The 24,982-nt window shown below is 42.7% G+C and overlaps 1 protein-coding gene across 1 annotated transcript in view; it reads left to right on the top strand.

The window, feature by feature from the left end:
* Positions 1-24,982, top strand: part of MYOM2 (myomesin 2) — a 571,331-nt gene that overhangs the window by 365,416 nt on the left and 180,933 nt on the right. The window contains exons 26-28 of the mRNA XM_069235814.1: positions 14,580-14,724; positions 17,001-17,060; positions 18,767-18,834. Coding sequence (XP_069091915.1) covers positions 14,580-14,724; positions 17,001-17,060; positions 18,767-18,834 — 273 coding nt within the window. The remainder of the gene's footprint in view (positions 1-14,579; positions 14,725-17,000; positions 17,061-18,766; positions 18,835-24,982) is intronic.

Genomic DNA, 24,982 nt, shown 5'->3' with positions numbered 1-24,982 from the left:
TTTTATATTACTATTTTAGAAATTCCACTTTTAGAAAGTGATCATTTCTCTGCACTTAAAAAACATCTGTGCCTTACAGCCTGTCTCCATTCAATGTCTGGGCTGGTTGACAACTTCCTTGTGCATTTCACCCAAACAACCACAGACCCAGGACACTCAGTCATACCTGCACTTATCTGCATAATGAATGGGTCTTCCTGGGCCAGAAGGGTGGAGGGCATAACACTTACATTTCAAAGGCTAGTAGCCTGACCTGACACAATGGACTGCCAAACCCCCTACTGGGACCCTGGCAGACAAGCCTGTACTGAAAGGGGAACTTGTGCACTTCAAAACTACTCTTTGAAGTCTCCCCCACTTCAAAGGCATTTTTGGGTATATAAATTGGGTCTCTGACCCCACCAATCCAGAAACTTCTGGACCTTCACCTGCGAACTGTCAAGAGAAACTGCCTGGCTGCCCAAAGGACTCACCTGAACTGCTTTGGTGGAAGGACTGCTACCCTGCTGTTGAACTGCTGCCCTGCTGTGCTGAGAAGGACTCTGCTTTCTCCAAATGTGCTCTCCAAGGACTTGGATTGAGCTTACCTCTTGTTTTCTGAAGTTTCATGGCCAATAAGACTTCATTTCTTCCGGAAATGTCTTAGGCGCCGAAAATCGATGCACGGCCTGCTTTGTGACTGAGAAGGCACAGCACAGCTGAACTGGAACGACTCAGCCTGACTTCCCGAGTGGAAATTCGACACAGCATCTGCCCTTCGACGGAAAATTCAAAGCATCGTCTACACAACGCCTGTGCCTTCTTCCAGCGCATCAAGGATTTCCCCGCGTCATCCCTGGGAGCCAAAAAGATTCCAACATAGTGGGAAACCAAGACTGAGTGCAGAAAAACGACGTAAGCCCCTTGCAGAGTGGAAAGAAACGTTGCAACGTTTGTGCTGTGTCTGAAAATACAGTGTACACCTTATTTTTCCACGCATCTCCTCCTCAGGGGTCTCCATGCGCGATATTTTTGATGCATACCAGGTTCTGTGTCTAACAAAGAGACAACTGTTCATTTCTAAGGATTAAGACTCGTTTAAACCTTGCAAAAGTGATATTTCAACTTGTGCTCATTGAATCTTTGTTGTTTTTACCTCATTTTATTCAGATAAATATTATCTATTTTTCTGAACTTGTGTGGTGTATTTTGTGTTTTCAATATGCTACTTTATGATTTATTGCACAAATAATTTATACATTGCCTTCTAAGTTAAGCCTGACCACTCAGTGCTAAGCTACCAAAGGGTGGGCACAGGATAATTTGGATTGTGTGTGACTTACCCTGACTAGGATTGTGGTCCCTATTTAGTCAAAGGTGTATACCTCTGCCACCTAGAAATCCCATTTCTAACACGGAAAAACATTGGGAAGGCATACCATAGATGATTGGGCCAAGGGACAATCAGTGCATCCACCCCCCCACACTCCCACCTGCCGAATGCAGGCACAAAACTGGGGCAGCTGAGCATTTACCTGGGAAGCAAAGACATCCAAGTAATGTACACCAAACCTTTCACACACTTGGAGAAACACTCCCTGATAATGAAAGCATTCCTGAGACAGAGGAAAGAAGCTACTGACATCATCCGCTACTCCATTGGCCACCACCCAACAAGTAGCCACCAGAGACTGCAGATTGCCCTACACCCACTAGAACAAGGGCCATGCCACAGCACTCAGGGAGCAAGACCTGATGCCCCCCTGGTTGTTGAGATAGGAAACCGTTACCTGGTTGTCAGACCGCACCACCAAGGGATGACCCACCAGAAAGTACTGGAAACCCATGAACACTGTCATCAGGTCCCGCCAATTGGATGAATGTTGGCTCTGCTGACGAGACCACTGAGCCTGAAGACACGGTACTCCCACAGTGGTCCCCCAACCAAGAGCTGGCATCCATGGTGAGGACCAAAGGAGGATTCGGTTGCAGAGGAACCCCCTTGGAGAGATTGTCCAGCAGAGACCACCATTCTAAGATAGGAACATTGGAGGAGACACCTGAACCAGCAAGTCAAGTTCCTGGAGCAGGGATCCTAAAGCGACAGAAGATGAATCCAGAGGGGGTGGAGACCAAAACGAGCCCACTGAACAGTGAACACTGCCACTGCCATGTACCCCAAGACGTAAAGCCAGTGCAGACCAACACAGCAAACATACTGAAGACCTCTACAGCCAAGGACCTCAGAGCCACCACCCTGGTAGGAGGCAGAAACACCCAGTTGAGATCCATGCGGAACTGAGCCGTTATCAATGTCTGATCCTGGAAGGGAGTCAGGTGACACTTCTCCCAGTTTATCAGAAATCCATGGGCCTGTAGAGCAGAACACACTGATTGTACATCCTGAAAAACCGGGTCCCTAGAAGGGACATGAATTAGTCATGCAAGTAGAGGTACAGGTGAATCCCCTGAAGATGCAGGCAGGCCACCAGAGGAGCCACTACCTTGGTAAGCACCCTCGGGCCAACCGAAGACTGAATGGAAGCACCCTGAATTAAAAGTCAGAGCCGTTGACACAGAATCTCAGAAACTGCTGTGAGAGAGGATGGATTGGGTCATGATAGTAAGTGTCCTGCAGGTCCAGAGTGCACATTTGACGCCCCCTGATCACCAACCAAATTATCTGCTGCAGCATCTCCATTTTGAAGGGGACATGTGTCACAAACTTGTTCAATGACTTAAAGTCCAAAACCAGCCTGAAGCCCCCAGTCGACGTTGGTACAAGAAAAATGACTGAGTAAAAACCCATCCCCCTCTCCAAGAGAGGCACCTCCAGGCCAAAATGAGAGATAATCCCCTGAGCCAAGGCAGTGCGCTTCACACAATGGGTTGGCCTCATGCCAGAAGAAGGAGAGAACACCCCAAACTTGATCTTGTAACCAGACTGAACTATGTCCAAAACCCAGACTTTGGAAGTAGACCCTATTCAGGCTGCCAAAAATGCTGCAGATGACCTCCCATGCCAACATCTGGCTCCACCATATAGTTAGGAGTGAGGCTTCTGAGGTAGGGGTTTATTTTTCTTGCCCTGACACTGTCCCACTGAAAACCGCTGCAGGGAGCGAACAAACTGGCGCTTGGAAGGCTGACGCAGCGGAGACTTGCATTTGGAAGGCCGACAATCCCCAGGCAGGGACTTGAGAGAGGAGGAATGTTTCTTCTCCTTAAAAAGCCTATGAAATTTCTCCTCCAGTTTGGTGCCGAACAAAACTGACCCCAGGAAAGGCATCCAGAGAACCTCTGTGCAGCATCTGTCTTCCAATCCGTCTTCCAATCATGCAGAACCAGATTCCACCTAGCTGGCACACAAGTCCCGGAGGCACTCATGACATCAAAGGACACATCCGATAGGAACTCCACCTGACACTCAGTGAGCGCCAGTACAGCAGAGCAATCAGAGGACTTATCCAGGGCATGATAATGCAATTTCAAATAGAATTCAGAGACTGAGCTACGTAGATACACCTTTTTCAGGGCAACATCCACTTTCTTATCCACAGTGTCCCTGATGACAGCATCCTCAGCCCGAGAAGTGCACCCCACCAAGCTGGCCACAAAGGAGTCAACAGGAATGGATTCCAGCAAGTCCCTAAGCATATCCTACAAGCGATAGAACTTTGCAGTAAATCAGGGCATCATGATCTTATTGGGATCCTTCCACTCCCTCTTAAGAACTTCTTGAATGCAAGGGTGGGCAGAAATATCCACAGGAGTAAAACACTGAAATAGGCACAACAGGGAACCAGAAGCCGTATCAGGAACCTCATCCTCTGGAAACCCCATATTCTCCTTCAAATGATGAATAAGGCCAGACAACATGTCTTTTGAAATGTATTTCTCCTTTAGGTCCTCAGGGGACATCTCCTCCTCCCAAGAACCAGAAGAATGGGAAGCCATCACTGGAACAGCACTCTTAGGCCTGCCACCATCCCCAATCTCAAGCAGGGTCTCTTTAATGGGGCGTTTGACACAAGCGTCATCAGTCTCCCTCCTCTATGTAGATGGAGTAAGAAAAGAAGAGGCAGAGGAGGAAGAAGTGGAGACAAAAGCCTCAGGCTCCACATGGCATCATTATGGGTGTGCGTCCCCATCCTAGACACAAAACACCACCACCAAGCAACAGCAACAAATGCACAAAGCAAAAACGAGGCAGCCACAACACTCTACTATGCAGTACTTACACCCAGGGGCCCCCGGCATATAACTGAAGAAAAGCAGGATGACACAGCCAGAAAAGAGCAGTCGGAAATGCCTCCACTGCTGTGCATGCCCACAAGAGACTTCTGTCCACAAACGGAAGCCAGGCAGGCCTCACTGCTCCTGAACCACCCCGAGCCTTCACATCAGCCCAAGAGTCGGGACGACCAGGAAACCCACAGGACACTCCCCGGGCTGGCAGACAGAAAGGTCTGACCCATGGCCCACTGGTCCAGAGGATCCCCTGCTCCTCACCACGAGCCCAGCAGACAGGGAGGCGCAGGCCAGGAACATTCCCTCCACAGCAAGCAGGAGGAAAAAGGAAGGAAGAGCAGAGGCTACCCCCACCGGCAGGAGCAGCTCCTTCCAGTCCTCACGTCATTCTGTGGAAGACAGAAAAAAAGAACAGAAGGAATGCTGGCTAAGTACACATTATGTAGCCCCAGGGGAAGGGCGTGGGATAGTGGATAGCTTGGAGATAAACATCTCCGCAAGTAATGAATGGGCTGAGGAATGGAGGGGCCTGGGACTAATGCGCCATATGCCATAGATACGATGCATACCTGCTCTTTCCTTGTGATGCAGGGCAGCACAGCAAGGTAGCTTGCTGTGCTGCCCTCCTCCACAAATCCATAAATATGCTGCTAGATTCCAACACCAGACTTTGATAGTGAAGGTGGCTGGAAGTAGAGGAGGGCATCCCGAGGTAGAGCACAAGACGGTACGAGAGACAGTCATCTGCCATTCCACCACCTCGCCTGGGGGCTTTGTATACCGTGGTGAGGTAAAGACTTTGAACCTGTGGAAAGCAAACGCTTCCCTGTGAGTTTAAAATAGTGGAAAATAGCCTTTGCTAATATTCATGCTAAAGGCTCTCCGTGGCAGCTATATATACCACACTGCGTATTCAACTTGGGCTTCACCAAATAATTAAAACGTGTGGCCAGGGTAATATATCAAACACTCCAGTCGCACTGAAAAAATATTCATAGTCTGACGACTCACTGCGCTGACACAATTCTGATATTTATGTTTAACCACTAGGTCACAGAGTTAAATGCGAGCAGATCTATTTTGTCTTGTCATCCTTCTGTGGCTAATGAAGAGTACCTTTATGTTGAGTAACTATGCGGAACCTTTGCGTGTGAAGAACTCTAACTTGGCCTTAACCAATAAGTCTGTTATATTATGCCTTAAAAACGAAAGTAATATTTCATTCTCAAAAAGTTATTTCACATTGCATTTTTATTGTATGTATGTATGTATTTGCCCCTCATTTAACATATTCATCTATTTACTTTATAATGTAATTAGGGGTTTGCTAACAAAGCATACTCTTCCATTTCTCAATGCTCCGATCGTTAAAGAACTGGGTTTTACATCTTCATTTGGTAATTCACAGGTGACTTCTGCAGCGGGCATAGGTGATATATTGCGCAGTAACATAAAACATGGAATTATAGCTGCCATAAAGCCATTGAACTTCATCCGGCTGCAGAGTGACAATAACAAGTAGCTCTGGTTTTGCAGAGCAGGCACATTCAGAAGCTACAGTCCTTGAAAGGATTATGGCCCCATTGCTCTAGCGATGGTAATGCTTATGAGCTCATGATATTGCAAAGGGGCATGTGCTGATTAAGCCCCCTTGTAAAGATCAAACTGAACAAGTTATGAAAAATCTTATGTCAGAAAATAAAGCAAGGCAACAGCACGTTCAGGCTGAACATTTAATAGACTATCCAAAAAAGTGCTGCATTTGTGGCTAGACGTTGCGCTGAAGAGAATATTTTATGTGAATTTGATGTTGCACCTGTTCGGATAAAGTCGGTATGCCAATTTTGTATCATTTTCTCCTGCTTATCCCTTTTTTGTGTGTATTTTACATCCAAGGGAAAATGGCTTGACCATAAAATGCCTGGTGGGAATAGTGAAACTGTAGGTGTGCTCCAGAAGCGTGTGTTTCACAAGCAACATTTAGGGACATAGTTATCAGTGGTGCAGCAGATGCAGTGGCACCGGCGCCCTTGGGTATGAAGGCCCATTAGAGCTTAAATTTTACTTTTTATTATTGTCCAGGGGATGCTTCATTTTCCTTGATTGCCTTTGCGTCCAAAGCACCTGTGTTACTCTGCTGTCAACGTTCGTTACTTTACAAACTCCAAGGAAACAGTGAGCTGGTGTTTTCCTTAAGGTATACGAGCACATACCTCATATGCAATAACCAGGTAGAGGACCTCACAAACGTATCTTATGAAGTACACATAAGTTTTACAATAATATATGCATTGCAAGTGGATCAAAATCACAATTTCGCCTAATCCTACTATGTATAAATTAGTATAAAATATACGTACTAAACAAATTAAAACTAGAAATGCTGCAAGCTTGTCTGTTAATTCAACTAGCCTATTTTAATGTATGGGTTTCTATAATTTTCACCGATAACAGATCATAACGCAGACATTTCCATGTATCGCTTGTGTACTTGAAAGAACTATAATTGCATAGGCCAACGTGGTCTTTGGAAGACACATAGGCCCATATTTATACTTTTTTGGCACCGCGTTTGTGTCATTTTCTGACATGAAAGCGGCGCAAACGTACAAAATACAATTATATTTTGCAAGTTTGCACCGCTTTTGCGTTTAAAAATGACACTAATGCAGCACTAAAAATGCAGAAATATGGGCCTGATTTAAGGAAAGTGGCACTGAACCCAGTTCAGCAGCACTTTCCTTGCACCCATTATAGCCCTCCTAATGCTACCAAGTGTGTGCCGTATCTAAGGTACGGCGCACCATGGCAGTAGTTAGAGAAAGAAGTGTCAACATTTTTTATGCTAGTTCGGAGCTTTGCAGGACTATCGCTAAAACGTTTGACGCCAATCCTGCAAAGCACATAGAGGCCCATTGAAAATAATGGTGTGTCTCTTTTTAACACCTGTTCTGAGAAGGAGTTAAAAGTGCCGAAAAAAATGAGGCAAAGGAATCTCTTAGATTTCTTTGCATCTTTTTTTCACCGCCCCTAACAGGGTAACACCCACTTTGCATACATTATGCCTGGTGCAGGCAGAGTGTAGCGCAAAGGGTGATAAAGTGGTGCAATGCATGTATTGCTCCACATTGTAAATTTGGCGTTGCAAGTTGCCCTCGTTGGGCCACATTAGCGTGAAAACAAATGACGCCAATGTGGCCCAACAAGGCTCTAGGGACTCTTAAATCAGCCCAATCCTCTATGCTGCTGGCTTGGGCAAGAGTGTCTGCATTATTTTCTTAGGTTATTGACACGCAGACAATTCAATTCCTTTAACTTTAATTGTAATGCAATTGCTGAAACTTCAGCTGTACCTAGATGTAGAAACGAAATAATCTGTGCTACAAGATCATTATCAAACATAGCCACTTCAAAATAGTACGATGGTTCTAGTTCCAATTTCAAAATCTAATCAAATGAAAACATTGGCACAAAAGACAAGTGATGTGGCCTAGAGGTTTCATTACACCGCATGGATATGGGCTTTGTGTTAACGCTGCTGATTGCGATAAAGCGGCAGCTTCTTTCATTGGAAGTCTGTCCTCTCTTTTAAGAGACAGTTATTCGATTCGTTAACATATCCGTTTGAGGGTGCCAGTGCCCAGACAGTCCCCAGGAGTAAATCTCATTTATTCATGTGGTCTTCTTTATTGTTGCTCCTCTGTCTCTCTTGCATTGGAGACCTTAAGGGTTCACAAACATGCCTGTTAAATGGGTCTTTCGCTGATTACTCACAGAATTGTGAATCTTCACTAAATTACAAGTGCCCAAAGAAATGTTAGTTAAATTAAGGGTGTTACCGGCTTTAAATTAGCACTTTGCAAAGAGGATACTTTGGGACGGCAAAATTACTATTCGGCACTGAATAAAATTGTGTTGCGTTTCCTAAAAGGCATTTCAAAACACAGCAGGAGTTTCTAGGTCCCTTGGAACTGTTTCCGTAGTTACAAGTAACCCCCTAATTAGTGCCTGCTGTGGCCAAGGACATACCATTTACAGTAAGGAAGTATTTCTAGATTGCTGTAAACTGTCTCGGACGTGATCTCTGAGGAAGCACGTCTCTAATGAGTCACAGCACCAGTAACCAGCAACACAAGTGTCTGTAAATCTTTGTTTTTGCTATCGTTCATCTTCTGCCATATCTAATGTTCTGTGTTACAAACAATAGGTTCAATAAAGAAATAGTTTACTGTGAGGAGAAGTGACTTCCTCCAGACGTTGGATTTTCCAGAAGTAAGTCACTTACTCATAAATCAAGTCTTACTGAATAGGGCACAATATACAGTGTCTCGTTATGCCCACTACTGCTCTGCAGGAAAAAGATGCTCCTGCTTGGCTCCTCTTTATGTATGACCATGGCCAATGTCTGCCATGTTGTGTCTCACTGTGCAGGCACAGAAGTCCCTATTAGATTGATCAAGGTTGCAATCTATTACACAGCACACAATTGTTAGGGCCAGCAGCAAATCTTCATCATTAAAACATTCAGCCCTGAGGAAAATAAAACACTTTTAAGATTGTGAAATTCACGTAACAGTATAGACACTGTATATAGTAGATAGCAGAATGTAGATATTACAGTAAAGCAATTAGGGCCAGATGTAGGTAAGTTGGGTTTTGCGACTCACAAATTGCAAGTCTGATCGACTCGCAATTTGCGACTCGCAAAACCTTATGCACAACAGTGTCCCTGACACTGTTTGCAACTCCCAAGGGGTTTACAAATGCCCACCTCATGAATATTCATGAGGTGGGTCGCAATTTGCGATCCCCTCGAGACCCACGGCACTCACAGGGATGGTGGCCTGCTGGATACAGCAGACCACCATGTCTGTGACTGCTTTTAAATAAAGCAGATTTTTATTTTTCTTGTAATGCAGCCCATTTTCCTTAAAGGAAAACATGATGCATTACAAAACTAAAAAATGAAACGTTTTTGTTTTTAATGCAATTCACAAAATTTGAAATGGGTGCTAACTGCGATTGGTTTGCGACCGCGTTTGTGGTCACTAAGCAATCCTGCATTGCACTGCGACTCGCAATTAGGAAGGGGACACCTCTTCCTAATTCCGACTCGCAAACCTGTTTTGCAAATCTGTAACCACGTTACCGAATCGCAAAATGGGTTTTGTGCATTGCAAAGTGCAGTTTGCACATCACAAACAGCGATATTCGCTGTTTGCGATGTGCAAACTGCTTCCTACATCTGGCCCCTAGTCTTTTTTCTTTTCAAAGGATATATTATTTTATCTGTTAGAGACTTCTAGCTGCAGATTTCTTACCTTAGAATTTCCAGGCGTTAGCTTTGAATCCGGATTTTTTTTCCTGAGCAGTATCCTGTGCATTCCGTCAGGTGTCGTCGTTCTGATCTGCATGCGTTGTTCAGTTCTGCATGGCGTCAACAGTGTTGTTGGACCTGTCTGTGATGTCATGGTCACCTATAAAGGCACCCCCGGCACATGTATGTCAGTTCTTTTCCTTCCGCGCCGGTTAAGTGCAGGTCCAGGATCGAGCTACACTTTACCTTTTTTAGCAGGCCTTTTTTGACATGCCATGTGGAGCATGACATCGTGCCATGTCGGTGATGGACCTCTACCAGATATGCCTCCTGTGCCTCGACAGAGACCACGACTCAAAGTCGTGTTCCGACTGCTGGGCCATGGCCTCGAAAGCTTTGAGAGAGCGGTCTCTGAAGCTCATGGCTTCCTGGCAGTTGACGTCCGTTGGCGCGACTCTTAGAAGGTCATGGTCCCACTCGAGGAGGAGGTCGCGGGACCACTCCAGGAGCCCCAAGTCCTCTTCTTTGCACTCGAAGTCCTCAAGGTGAGTCGGGAACACACGTTACCCCAGACATTGTGTCTCCCCCCCATATCCAGGAGCCGAAGCAACTCCTGCTTAATTTAAAGAATTTTACAAACCCATGCACCTTGTATTTGAGCGGGCTGCCCACGCTGGTGAGTCTTCGGGTCCCATGGGGTTGGAAGGGGCCCCATCAAATTCCACGTCGACTGCTTCAGCCCCAACACCATTGGGGGCTCAAGGATCCGATATCAGATCTGGAACGATTCTGGATGCACACAGTCGACCTCCTCTGGTGTTGGACCCAATGTCGACGCTCCCCCCACCGTGGGCTCCCATCGGTGGCGTGAGCTCCATCCTAATTCGAGATGATCCAGAGCCAGAACAATGTCTTACAATGCTAATTCTGACTTTGACGGTGCCGACAGGGCCCAGATCAGTTCACAGGTGAGGAATAGGAGAGGTCTGATGACACTTTAGATTATGTATTGGAGCATGTGGACTGGTAAGAGGATCTAGGGGAAGCCAATGGACTGGATACTTCTCCAGATACTTGAGTGCTCTCTCCTCCTGCTGTGGCTATGGACGAGGGAGCTTCATATGCCATGGTGGTGCGTAGAGCAGCCAAGGTATTGGACCTAGAGTTGCCTATGGTGCTGGTCACGACTAATATCCTGACAGACGTGATTCAGCCGGGGGTTTCCACATCAGAACCGATGGTACCCTTCAATGAAGCCCTCACTGATGTCCCACTGGGGACGTGGTCTACACCCAGCACAGGGGATCCTGTAAATAGGACAATTGACCACCGCTATTGACCAGCTCCTACTGACCCTAGTTTCCTCACCCAACGCCCCACCACAGAGAGCTTGGTGGTCCAGGCCTGCACTTTCCATGGTGCCTTCCCTTTCGCTCCCCCGGATAAGGAATTCAAGAGGCTGGATCAGCTTGTTAAAAAATGTTTTCTTCCTTCAGCCTGGCATTGAGGTCCGTAAACACCTCATGCCTATTGGGCGGTTTTTCCCATACTTTATGGGCTATCGTGGCGCAGTTGCTGTCCCAGGTCCCTGAAGACATATGGGGCACTCTCACTCAAGCCATCAAAGATGGGAGAGACGCAGCCAAGTTTACGATTCGGTGTGGTTTGGACACCACTGACTCCCTGGGCATGGTGATTTCATCGACACTGGCCCTTCGATACCATGCCTGGCTTCGTACTTCTGGCTTTTCACAGGATGTCCAGACAAACCTTATGGACATGCCCTTTGATGGCTCACTCCTTTTTGGGAGATAGGCAGACTCGGCGCTTGAGTGGCTCAAGGACTCTCGGGCTACGGCCAGATCCTTGAGCCTCTCAGTGTCAGCTCAGCAGCAATCTGCCTTTCGACCCTTTTAAGGCTTTGGAAGGGGTAGGGTACCAAGCCACCCTGAAATCAGCCACCGTCCTCCATCACCTCAGCATCCAGTGCGAGGACAAGCTTGTGGTACCTTTAGACCCAGAGGGTCTAGCCAGAGGTTGGCCCCACCCAACCCCCCTCCTCCATAGCGCCAAAGTCTTCCTAGTATAGTTCTGCAAGGCAACAAGCATCCAGTTGGAGGAAGGATTCAATTTTATCTCCCTCAATGGCGGTCCATTACATCGAACAAATAGGTCTTGAAAATCATACAGAAGGTCTATTCCCTTCCGTTCCTGTCTTTCCCTCCCTCTATGCCTCCATTAAAAGAACAGCTGATGGAGGATCACTTAATTTTGCTCCATGAGGAAGTCATGGCTCTCTTGGCCAAGGGAGCTAAAGAAAGGGTCCCGATGTCAGAATTAGGCAATGGTCGTTATTCCCACTACTTTCTGATTCCCAAAAAGAACATGGGTTTTTGCCCAATTCTCAATTTGCAGGACCTCAATCTCTTCCTCAAAAAGGAGCAGTTCAAGATGCTCACTCTTGCTTGGGTCTTGTCTATCCTAGACCAAGGGTACTGGATGGTAGCGTTGGACTTGCAGGATGCGTATTTTCACATCCCCATCCTGCCTGCCCACAGGCACTACTTGTGGTTCAAGGTGGGCCACAAGCAATTTCAGTTTACCGTGCTCCCCTCCAGTCTCGCTGGTGCCCCTTGCGTGTTCACCATAGTGATGGTAGTTGTAGGAGCTCATCTGCACAGGTTAGGGGTTTCAGTCTTCCCCTACCTTGATGACTGGCTGTTGAGGGCTCCTACACCCCAAGCTCTCATCACCCACTTTGAGACTACAGAAGTCCTCTTGCAATCGCTGGGTTTCACTATAAACATGCCAAAGTCACACCTTAATCCCTCTCAGAGGCTCCCTTTCTTTGGAGCTGTTCTGGACACAGTGCTGCTTTGGGCTTATCCTCCAGAGCAGCGATTACAGGATATTCAGATTATGTTACCAATATTTTGACCTCTATCATGGATTTCAGTAAGACAGACTCTGAGGCTGCTGGGACTCATGGCCTCCTGCACCCTGTAAGTCAAGCATGCCAGATGGCATATGAGGGTTATAAAGTGGGACTTGAAGTTCCAGTGGGTGTAGCATCAGGACAATCCTACCAGCACAGTTCAGATCTTGGAGGGAACTGCAAAAGACCTGCAGTTGTGGTTAGTGAACTGTAATTGGGTCAGAGGCAGACTCCTCTCCCTTCCCCAACCAGATCTCACAGTAGTGACAGATATGTCACTTCTGCGATGGGGTGGCCATCTGGGATAGGTGGAGATCAGAGGTCTTTAGTCTCTGGCGGAATCTGGTCTCCATATCAATTTACTGGAGCTCCGGCCGATCCAACTGGCATTGAAACCATTTCTTCCTGTTGTAATAGGAAAGATAGTCCAGGTGTTCATGGACAACACCACCATGATGTGGTACTGAAACAAGCAAGGTGTTGTGGAATCGTGGACCCTTTTCAAGAGGCTCTGCATCTCTGGACATGGCTGGAACAGCAGGGCATAGCCCTGATGGTTGAACACCTGGGACGTTCTCTGTACGCCAGGGCAGATGAACTCAGCCATCGGTGCCTAGCAGATAATAGCCAAGGAGAGCCTTGGTTAGTTTTGTTCACCTCCGCAGAGAACACACAATGTCAGCAGTATTGTGTGTTGGAGTTTCTAAGACGGCAATCGCTCAGTGGCGCTTTTTGTTACGAGTGGAGTTCACGCCTCCTGTACACCTTTCCGCTCATACCACTACTGTCTAGAGTTCTCAAGAAGATCAAGAATGACAGGGCCCAAGTAATCCTAGTGGCTCCAGATTGGGCATGGAGAGTCTGGTATCTAGAGCTTCAGAAAAAGAGCATTGTACATAGATTCCTCAAAGGGCTTGTACATATGTTTCCCTCTGCGCCCTTTGTTATACCCCAATGGGACTTAAATCTGGTCCTCACATTTCTTATGTGTGCTCCCTTTGAGCTCTTCAACAACTGTCCCCTTTGGCTGCTCACCATCACAACAGCCTTCTTAGTGGCAATAACAACTGCCAGGAGGGTGAATCAGATGCAGGCTCTTTCATCCAAGCCACCATATCTCACCACGTTTTCAGACATGTTGGTTCTCAGACCTCTTGCCTCTGTCATCCCCAAAGTGGTGACCCCATTTCATCTGAGTCCGAACATCACCCTGCCCACCTTCTTATCTCCACTGCATTGCTCTAAGGAAGAGGAGCGACTCCACCGGCTGGACCCAAAAGGAGCATTGGTGTTCTACCTTGACTGCACAAAAGAGTTCCGGGTGGGTGACCAACTCTTTCTGGGATACGCGGGAGCAAAGAAGGGTCGGGCAGTGCAGAAACAAACCATTTTGTGCTGGGTCATTCTCTGCATTACAATCTGCTATGCAATGACCATGAATCAGCCTCCTGAGGGCTTGAGGGTTTGTGGGTAAAAGAACTGACGTTCGCACACCATAGTGGTGCCTTTATAGGCAACCGTGACATTACAGATGGCTCCAACGACTCTGATGACGCCACACAGATCCAAATAACACCACCTGACGGTGCATGCAGGGTACTGTTCAGCAAAACATTCAGGATTCTAAACTGATGCCAGGAAATTCTAAGGTAAAGAATTTGCAGCTAGATAGAGCCTCTGCCAGATAATGTGCTACCAAAGGTAAGTAGCTTGTTCTTCATTTCTCAATATTGAGCATTCATTCTACTGAAACATGTTTTTTGTTACTACACAAAATTTCAAGTCCTCCATGTCAGCATTTTTGTGAGTTACCTTCCACATTCAATGACATAAACAAAGGCCACATGGGGATGTTCTCATCCTTGTAATGTGCAATTTAATTACAAAGGGAATTGCCATTGTCAAGAATATTACCTGCATTTTCCCAAAGTCTAGAAGTAGTCCACAGAGTATTCTCAAGGATTCCTTTCAATATAATTGCAACAATTATATTCACACTACAAGAATTTGCAAACATATCTCAGTAGGAGATTAAATCACGATCAATTCTTCTGTAAATTAAAGTATGTAATTATATTTCTGCTTAAAATTTCTTAGCATCACAGAATAAAGTGTGACAAATCAACTGGCATTATTGAGATGGTGATGGACCGATTCGCGATTGAAAATGAAGGGACCTACACTGTACAGATCCAAGATGGAAAAGCCAAGAACCAGTCATCTTTAGTTCTCATTGGCGATGGTAATGGATGCTTATCATATAATAGCATGCCCTGAAATCCTCACCTACTGCAGACATTCACTTTGCCTCTTCATTTTATCCCTATGATACATTCTTGAATTTATTGATGAATGTCAAGCACATGCAATAGTACATAATAAACCAGAAATCAGATTTTCATTGTTGTAGGAAGTTCTAGATAATAATATTGTGCCTTTGTCTGAGGCAGAGAAAACCATCTTTTTTACAGACTTTAGGGTGCAAATCTCTCCAACCATTTGAAATCGTCTGGGTTTGTGCATACGCTAAATTTATGATGTTCTTCCCATGTGTGTATACTATACACAGGACAAGTGGCCTTAGGTCATACAACAGTGTTAGTTGAAAAATATATTTATGGAGCTTTGTTTTTATTTACATTTTTCATGTGTCCTTACCTACTGACTTTACATTTAATTTCCCAAAAACTATTTTTGAAGGCCTTTCTTTTATTTGGAATTTATCTTTACACTTCAACACCTCCTTCATTTTCATTATTTATTTTCAAATAAATTCAGACTTACACAAAAATATTGCCTGAGGTACACAGGGAGCTGGGCATATACACAATTACTTGAATGTCCATGAAAAAACAATTATTCAATTTCATCACAAGATATCTCCTCTGTATTGTCCCTTCTTAATTAACTGCCTATCTAGAACTAACTCTGCAATAACATTCCAACAATCACTGACAAGGTAGTTTAGAGAAAACAACCTGTGAATCTCTTCAATGGACTTTAAGATCATAGTGCCGATTCCACTCCTTTTTGTTTTCTCCAAAATTAACTCCCCGTTTTAAGAGTGCTGAGTCAAAGGTATAAATGCGATAAATGGGCGAAATCTCTGGACCAACATTCCTTCTGAATTCAAACAAGAAGAAAATGTATATATTCATGAAGCGAATATAAAATAAAGAATGATGGCTTGCAAAGGAGTGAGTTGAAATATAAGAATACAATGGGCATTAGCATGTTTGATTGTTTTCTGCTTGTCAGTATATGCACAAATGCAGTCCGAGCAACTCAAGTACTACAAGTTAATTTCCTAATTGCGAAACATGAATCTGAGTTGCTGCAGTTTTTGAGAGCACATTCAAACCATCTGCTTTTTAGAAAAACTCTGAATGAGCATTGCATTGTTAAAACAAGCATAAAAATAACCCAGACTGTAACAATGACCAACTACCTCCTAGTGTGATTCCACTCAGCCTCTGAGAAAAACAACGCGGCACTGATGTATTTGGGATATACTTCTGGCAGTCCTTTTACTGCCCAGGTAATTCAACTAACAATGCCTGTGAACATATTCAGGTTGAAATACACCACTTACCTTCCCTGTTAACCTATTTTCATTTCAAATACATAACGTTTAAATAACGTCAGAGTGACAGCGATTTGGCACTATAGCGAACAACGATGACTGAGAATATGCTTGTATTTGGAGTACATTTTGACGTCAAAGAAATGAATATTTAGGAGCAGCATAGATTCCAAGATATGATAGGGCCCGTCTGGTTAGTTTATTCTGACCGAATTTGAATGATTATTTTTTAGTTTGAATTAGGATTTTTTAAAATTTGAAATCATATGTATTTTTAATAACGGGTGTAATATGACACAAGCAACTTTTTCATGTGCCAGCTCAACTGGTAAAATCAGATTTCAGGTAACCCCTTACATCTGGCTGACCAAAGGCGGTGTTGAGGCGTTATTCCATTCGGAAATCTGTGGGATGAATTACATTCTTTTTTCTTTTTCTGGGTAGATTTTATAGCACATCGCTTTATAGCTTATGCTTTTGGGGAGCAAGTGAAGAAACACACTGTAGTTTTTCATATTTGGTTTGTCAGATCGTGCCACCAAGAAGCCAATATTTACATTTAAATAATATATATTACTGTGGGAGATAACTTTCCTACTTCTGCATTCTTTCAATTTTGCCACACTATCTGTCATTATTATTACAGGACACAACCATTTTCAGGCTAATAGACGCAGTATTTTGTTACTCAAGGTTGTTATTTTCTATCATCTATAATTGATGAGTTATCTTTTAGAAAGTGCAATGTACAATTACAAAAACAACTTTCGCTAAACTTAATTCCACTATAATATATAGACATCCACACGAAGCATTTAATGTTTGGGAATAGTCCTTTAGCTACAACATCAAGCCTTTGCCTTTCTTTTTAATCTTTTCTCTTCTCTTTTTTCTCATCTTTTCTTTTCTTTCATTACTTTCTATATTTCATACAGCGTTCAAAGCTGTACTGGCTGAGGCCGAGTTCCAGAGGAAGGAGTTTCTCAGGAAACAAGGTGAGATTAGAATCTGCTAAAACAGTTAATGTTATGCTATACTGAATCAGATTGTTAGAAAGTTTCAGCAGACAGCCAGTTGATGTTTATACAAAAAAATTATTTTTACTAGGAGTGTTAGTTTGATTTTAATGAGAGGGTTTGCGTTCTTTCCTACTAACAAATGTATTAACAATAATGTCTTCTGACGGAGCTAAGTTGTTTTTGTGTCTGCTGTAGAGATCTATGTCCAATATACATTTCACAGCTCATAGCTTTCAACAGTGTTCTGTTGACCCAGTTTACATATTCCTGGGATCAAGGAAATGGGTATGATTAAGATAGCAGAATAGCAACAACTCTAGGACACATTCACAAAGAGTTAATGTTCCAGTAAATGCTTATTCATAGTAGATATTTGCAGCTTTTACCTGATTTCCATAAATGACAGGGCAAACAAAAGGGATGTTTATGACGTTCATAGCTTCCTAAGTGTACATTTGTCGACCCTAATCCCTGCAAGTGTGAATTCTCCATACCGTATTCCCATTACATTAACAAGGGTCAAGTATATGTGAAATTCCACAAATATTATGATTTTCATTTATGAATACAGAAAAATCTGAACGTGTGGCAGAACATCAGCACTTGTGGGTGACATGTACAAACAACACTACACTGATTCTACCTTTGTGAATCAGGATATCATTTTGCATATAGGGCTGTGCACATTTTCTTGTGTAGGTTTAACGTAGGATACAACACATATTGTGTGGCTCAGGCTTTCACATAGAGCACCTGGGGTTATTATTATTCAACTACACTTGCTGGAAGTGCACAGCAACCAGTGTCTGTTCTTGCATGCCAAAGCCCTAAAATGTTAATTTAATGTGTCAATTAAGTCTGACACTGTAAGGTGGCCAATTGCTTCATAATGACAGTTAAATGCATGGAAATAATTTAAAAATGTCCTAATTCACTTATTTTTCTGTTGCCCGAATGTGAATTTACCTTAAAAAAATGAAAGACAAGAGGTGCTTTCGCAAAACAAGAACGGTTCGTAAACCAAACATTACGGCCGGGAGAATAGTTACAGAACTGGGGTCTGAGAACTGTCTAAAGGTGCTTGGCTTCTGTGTGGTGTTTTATACATTTCTTTGGGTGTTATTAAAAAACTTACAATATTCATTTTGAGGTGAGGAAAGTGAACAGTTGTCATGGATTCATACATAAAGTCCTGCTAACAAATACAGGTGGGCCTCGACCTTGCGTGAATACAATGTGGGCCAGCCGGTAACGTGTCCAGATGTATGGCCTGCGGGGTGTGTGATTGCAATGTGTTACTGTGTGTGCTGTGTTCTGTTGGGCTGTGTGTTCCTAACTTCATGTGACATCTGACTTTATGGTGTTTGGGAATGATCGCATCCCTCTGGCTATATGTGTTTTACAGTGGCCAATCTCCTGGGACCATTGTGATGTTGCTGCCTATCTGTGATCTGCGTTTCCTGTTCACACATTTGTCTGCTGGCTTTGTGCTGCAAGTCAGTAATCTCAGTTCTAGGTCTCAGAGCCTTCCTGACCACATATTTTGGAGCCAAGGCTAGAGGAGATTTTATGTCGGGAAGATTGGCTAATAGTGATGTGATTTTGTTGGTATATGTGATTGTGTCTTGATGCAGATCAACTTTCCCAATATTAACATTTCTTTAACTTGTTCATGTTTTTAGGTCCTTACTTTCTGGAGTATTTGTATTGGGAAGTTACAGAAGAATGTGTGGTGTTACTTGTCTGTAAGGTAAGAATAAGCATAGTATAAAACAATACCTTGTTATCCTTTAGGAAAGTGAAAGTGCTATACAACATTGGTAAAGAAACAAGTCCCTGCAAATTTGTGTGATTCTTGTCCACAATATTTTGCACATAATTATGGAGTTACCACATTTGCCACACATATAAAACCCTTTGCTGCATAATATGTAAATTTCAACAAAATATTTTTGTGTATTGGCAAACCCTTTTATAGGTTGCTATTTGTATATGTTACACTGAGACAGATGAGTTTATACTTTTGCTCGAAGAGTATTAATATGTCTCAAAATCATAAAATAGTCAAATAATTCTGTTAGACCTAGCATGCTTGGTGTGGAGTTCCCTCTAACTTTTTTCCTTCCACCCCTCTTTTTTAATGACTTAATTTTTGCTGGCTTTAGGACTCTGTGCATTATACCACTGCTAACCAGTGCTAAGATGCTTCTGCACCCTGCTTTAAACATGGAAGAATTAGCTTATACCCAAGTGGCATATTCAATTTACTTGTAAGTTCCGAGTAAAATGGGTGTCCATGGCCTGTACATTAAAATGATACTAGCGGGCCTGCAGCAATGATTGTGCCACCCACTTAAGTAGCACTTCACACATGTTTCAGGCCTACAATTACAGCCTGTGCGTGCAGTTTTAAACTGCCATTTCGACCTGGCAAAAACAAACCTTTTGCCAGCCCAAACCTTTCTTTTTAATACATGTAATTCACCCCTAGGTAGGCATTAGATAGGCCAGAGGTCATGGTGCAGTGTATTCATAAAGTAATGTTTAAGTTTTACATGTCTTGGTAGTGAAAAACAAAATCATTTTTCACTATTGCAAGGCCTGCCTCTCCCATAGGCTAACATTGGAGTAACCTTAGAACATTTAATGAATGATAATTTCCAAATGGGAGCAGGTATGCAGATTATGTTTGGTGTCATTAGAATTGTAATGAAAAATCCTCCCTTATGGTGAAGTCAGATTTTAAATTACAGTTCTGAAAATGGTATTTTAAGAGAGTTGACATTTTCCTGCCTTAGCCATGTAGTACCTGTAGCCTGTTCCTGGGTCACTTGGCTTGGTGTAGCTAACAACTGGGCTTTGTGTATTCCTTCCAGTCAGCCACACACCATAGAGAGCTTAGGTGAGCCTTGGTGGGACGTCACTGGCAGGATGGGAGGGCAGAGCTGGGCCCAGCCCTACTTACACTTGAATAGGCTATGTCCTGCCTCCACAGAAAGAGCTATTCATGCCTGTAGTATGGTGGTTTTTAAGCAGAAAGTTTCTTAGACATCTAGGCTGTTTGCGATCAGCAATCAGTATATAATCATTGAACATTCAAGGTCATGCTTTGTCATACCATTGCTAAAAGTATTCCAAGATTATATGTATTCCCAGAAGTAGTTTTCCTGGCTGTGAAAATGACTCTGCAAATCTTTGCTAACATTTCTAGTAAGGAGGGAGCACTATCCTCTTTTCCACCATTCACATATTCGCTTTCTGGACAGTTTTGAAGGGGAAACAATATGTCAACTTCTGTCATCTCTAATCTGACATTCTATTCACAAATTCCATAAAAAGTATAATTACACCAATCTCAATTTTTGTTCTGAGAAATCCTTGGATTCATTGGATTCCATTATGTACAGCAGAACAGTGAGAAAATGTGAATGTTCTCTGTGTCTTCTAACCAAAATCTGGAGATTCCACAGACTTCACAGGATGACGCTTCAATAATTTTTTTTATCATCCAGTATAACTTACGAATTCATGAGTAAGTGGTTTCTTTTAAACATGGCAGCTAAAACAACTTTGTGTAGCATATCAATCATATGTCCTAGGTATTGGATCCTTAATGCCTTGGTATGCTCTTCATTCTGATTACTTCAGGTACTTCCATTTTGACTATCTATCTATCTATCTATCTATCTATCTATCTATCTATCTATCTATCTATCTATCTATCTATCTATCTATCTATCTATCTATCTATCTATCTATCTATCCATGCATCCATCCATCACCATCCATCCATCCATCTATTATGCCACTAATTAGACAACTGATAGTACTTTAATCAGGAGAATTCATTGACTGCCATGCTCTTCAGTCTTCCCAAAATGTATTTTTTACTATTGCAGCAACTTGAATTCTAGATAACTCTAAGGGATACTGTTCCTATTTTCAAACTATATGAGGAGATCGATAAACCACATAAAGGTTGGAAAAAGCTACACCATGACATCCCCAAAGTTTGCAGCACTTTCCAACAAAACCAATATCTCAGTGCTTATCGCCAATAAGTAACTTCCATCTCATATCAAAACACGAGTGACCCTAATTGTTTTATCTCTGATTCCCAGCAGTGTAGCTGAAAGTTTAGAAGCAGTCATCTACCTTTGTGTAATGTCTAGCTTATTCCCCCATCCAATGCCGATTGATCCCTTTCTTATATATTTTGCTATTTCCTCTTATCACTATAAAGTGGAATAATTTACTATGTAACCATATTTGGGAAGAGTTGTAATTTTCAATATATGTAATCTTCTAATTAAAGTAAAACAAAAGCAGTTTTTTTTAAAGAAAAGGCATATAACACTATTAGACTCTTGTCAGGGGACGGATGCTATCTTTTCTACTTTTGGCTCTATTCTCATAGCTACATATAAGACCCAATTGGTAAGAATAGACAAATTATAGTCAATGTTCCAAATCATAGACCCTGATCCTTTCTTGTTCATTTTGAAACATAACATGATAGTTTCCTCTAAAGTATGCTGATTTCTTGGCTAGCTGTCATTATGGATAAGTCATATAAATCTCAAATTCTGTATGCTTAATGAGCTATATTTCCACAGTGCATCTTAACTTACAGGCCAGTGTTTCAAGGCTTAAACTCAAAACTATCAGGAAATAGTGAGTACTATTTACACAGGTTCACTCTCTTTATAGGTTTCTTGGATGAGCTCAGACTTATTTAGGATAGGTGCCATGGGAATGGCATGGAAATCTTGTACAGTTCCTAATAATGCATACTGTGATTTTGGCATTCTGCAATCCATAAGTACCAAACACTGAAAAAGAAGAACAAGAAAAAAATCTGCAAAAATAAGATTAGATTTTTCGTGGTGAAGCACTACATTCACCTAGAATGTAATCAAAGTGCTCAGGAGAACTGTTGGAATGAAAAAAAGATCAGTAAAAGAATGTACTGAAACTCTCAAACTAGTCTTGAGTGTTGTTTCGGAAAACAAGTTGTTTCTGAACCCAACTTGAACAGGAAGGCTATTCCAAAGTGTGGGACTAAGGAAGATGATCACGTGACCTCCAGTTTGAGTTTGAATAATATGAATTATGAGCAATAGGGGAAGATTTGAGTCCACTTGTCTATATGAAAGAAACCATTAAATCACTGTCATATGTTGGAACAGTCAATCTGGTAAAAAACCTTGTGCATCCTGCAGAGAGCCCTAAAGCATCTCCTCTGTCTTACTTATAACTGATATAGTATATAACTGTATGCAGAACACTATCCTATTTCTCAGCTGTGCCAAGTTATGCACTATAAAATATGGAAACAACACTCATTGGAAAATGGATATGGTACACCCAAGGCATTTAACCCATCAGGTGGCAAGGCTGGTAAAAAGCAACACTGTAGGCAATGCCTCTTTTTGCATGATCATCCCACTTTGTTTTGGATGGTTCTGATTTTTCTGTGTTTTGACTCTGTGTACTGGAACTCTGCAAACTAGGCCGCTGTGCATGTTCTGTGATCCACTAAAACATGTTGGAATTGGCTAAACTCCTAATTGGCAATTTTAACTTCCCTATAACTCCCTAGTATATGGGACAAAGTGTGCCCAGAGGATGTAAGAATCAGATACAAATGTAGTTATTGGACTTTTTAAAATTATTACAAACCCAAGTCATTGGCAAAGTCAGATTTATGATAAGTATTTTATGAAAGGTACTTTTAACAATTGACGTTTTGCCTACCTAAAGCCTGTTAGAATCCTATTTGTGTGAGCCTCCATTTGTCACTCAGAAGCTGAATAGCTCCTTGAGTTATTTAGCTGCTTAGGCCTGTGAAAAGAGGTCATTTTGACGGGTCGAATTTGCAATTTAAATCTGCACAGACAAACTATTAATGGCAAGCCTATAGTCATGTTTTTCATTGTAACTTTAGTGGTGGCACAATGATTGCTGCAGTCCACTATTTCCATTGAAGTCATGGGCACTTGGTATATTTTGTATCATATGCTAAAGACTTATAGGTCAGTTAAATAAGCCTGCAATTCCACATGATGTTAGATGTCAGAGCACATACATAGGGCACTGGACGGCACTGCTCCAGACTACAAAGTCAAAAAACCAGGAATACTATCTCGCAAATATGTAGTTGAGCACACAAACCCGGGCATGTTCCTATGAGGGCATAAACCCTTCTTTTTTCTATAAAGAAGGCACCCCTAAGTAGACCTTACTGCTCATAAGGCAGAGTGTATGGTATTTAAAATTAAGAAATGTGAAAGATAAATATTAACAAGGTTTTTACATTGACAAGGCCACACAAGCTATTTTCTGGGTAGGATGATTTGCTGTTTCATAGGAAATCATTGGAATACAATATTACATATAATAATGTTATCTCTTGTTAGGGTGTATGCATTGGGTCCCAAAATGAACTTTTGTGTTATTTTTTTAGATGATTTCTTTTGGAATCCAGTTTGGAATGGATGTTGGAATTGATTTTGGATCATTTATGAAGATCATAGAAATAAAATGATTTAGGGTAAACCCGTGAAGTTTTTGGATTTATATGATAGATTACTTGCTACACTGATGAAAGGTTGATAGCAGCACACTTCTTGGAGAGTGCTTTAGTGGGACATTTCACCATCCTGGAGGAATATTTGGGGGCACATTTAAGAAACATGGCAGTGCCATGTTTCTTGTGCCCCTTAGCGCACACTAATGCCACCATGTGTGTGCTTTATTTAAAACAGGGTGCACCATGGCGGTAGGTAGGGGACTAGAATCAGAAGTCCAGTACTTTGCAGGATTATCGTAAAAAATTTTGACGCTAATCCTGAAAAGCACCCAGAGGCCTATTGTAACCAAATGAAGTCTCCTTTTAACGCTTGCTCTGAGCAGGCATCAAAAGTGCCAATAAATTATGCAAAGAAAGCTCTTAAATTTCTTTGTGCCATTTTTTGCCCCCCCCACCCAATAGAGGAATGCACCCTTTCCATACATTATGCCTGCTGCAGGCAAATGTGGCACTGTATTTTCATCCTTCTAACACCACATTGGCGTAAAAAACAATGACGCTAATGTGGCGTTAGAATGTCACTAAGGCCTCTCAAATATGCCCCTTGGTTTTCTCGTCTAAGTATCAGAGGGAGATATCTCCTTTTGCACCCAGTTTACCAATGAATTTGGTTTTACTCTTATTAACAGTTTGAATAAATCAGCATACAGATTTCCTTTTCCCTTGTGTTATCTCCAGCAGAATAACCAGCTACCTGTGTCCAGTGACTTGATTAACATTAAAGAGGCATAACCCATTACAGACAAATGTTAGCTGACACCTGGACAGGGCCCTCTTCAGACCACTACTTGATGTGTGTAAGATGGAAAAGGATGGCACCTGTGGTAGAGGCCTGTGAGGAGACCTGAGTGGCTGGATGTGCTCCCATTTGTACCCAGACAAAGAAGTGGGCTCCAAGGGTCAGTTGGCTGACCACCTTGAATTTCAATATTTTCTGCAAACTCTTTATCCTAAAGAGAAAAGCTGACCAGTTTGTTTCTAGATCTGCCCTGGAGTCTGCTGGTGGCTTCTGTTGGAGTGAGTCTTAACCTACAAGTGGTATTCCTGAGGTCCTGGGACCCTTGGCTGTGTCAAAGTGAACTGCTCCTAATAGTCTGAAAAACATGAGACCTAGAAACCTTTGGATTTTAAAAACCTCAAGATGACTGGGACAAATCAACCACGTCAATCCAGTGAAGGTGGATTACCAGTGGACAATAGATTCAGGTTACTCCACTCTTTTCCACAGCAGCAAATCTGTTTTAGCAGGACATCAAGGATAAGGTGTTCGGCATCATGGAGCCCTAATCTTCTGTAGCTTGCCCCA

Source organism: Pleurodeles waltl, chromosome 5, assembly GCF_031143425.1.
Source record: "Pleurodeles waltl isolate 20211129_DDA chromosome 5, aPleWal1.hap1.20221129, whole genome shotgun sequence".
Lineage (NCBI taxonomy): Eukaryota > Metazoa > Chordata > Amphibia > Caudata > Salamandridae > Pleurodeles > Pleurodeles waltl.
This window is presented reverse-complemented; position numbering and strand designations above follow the sequence as displayed.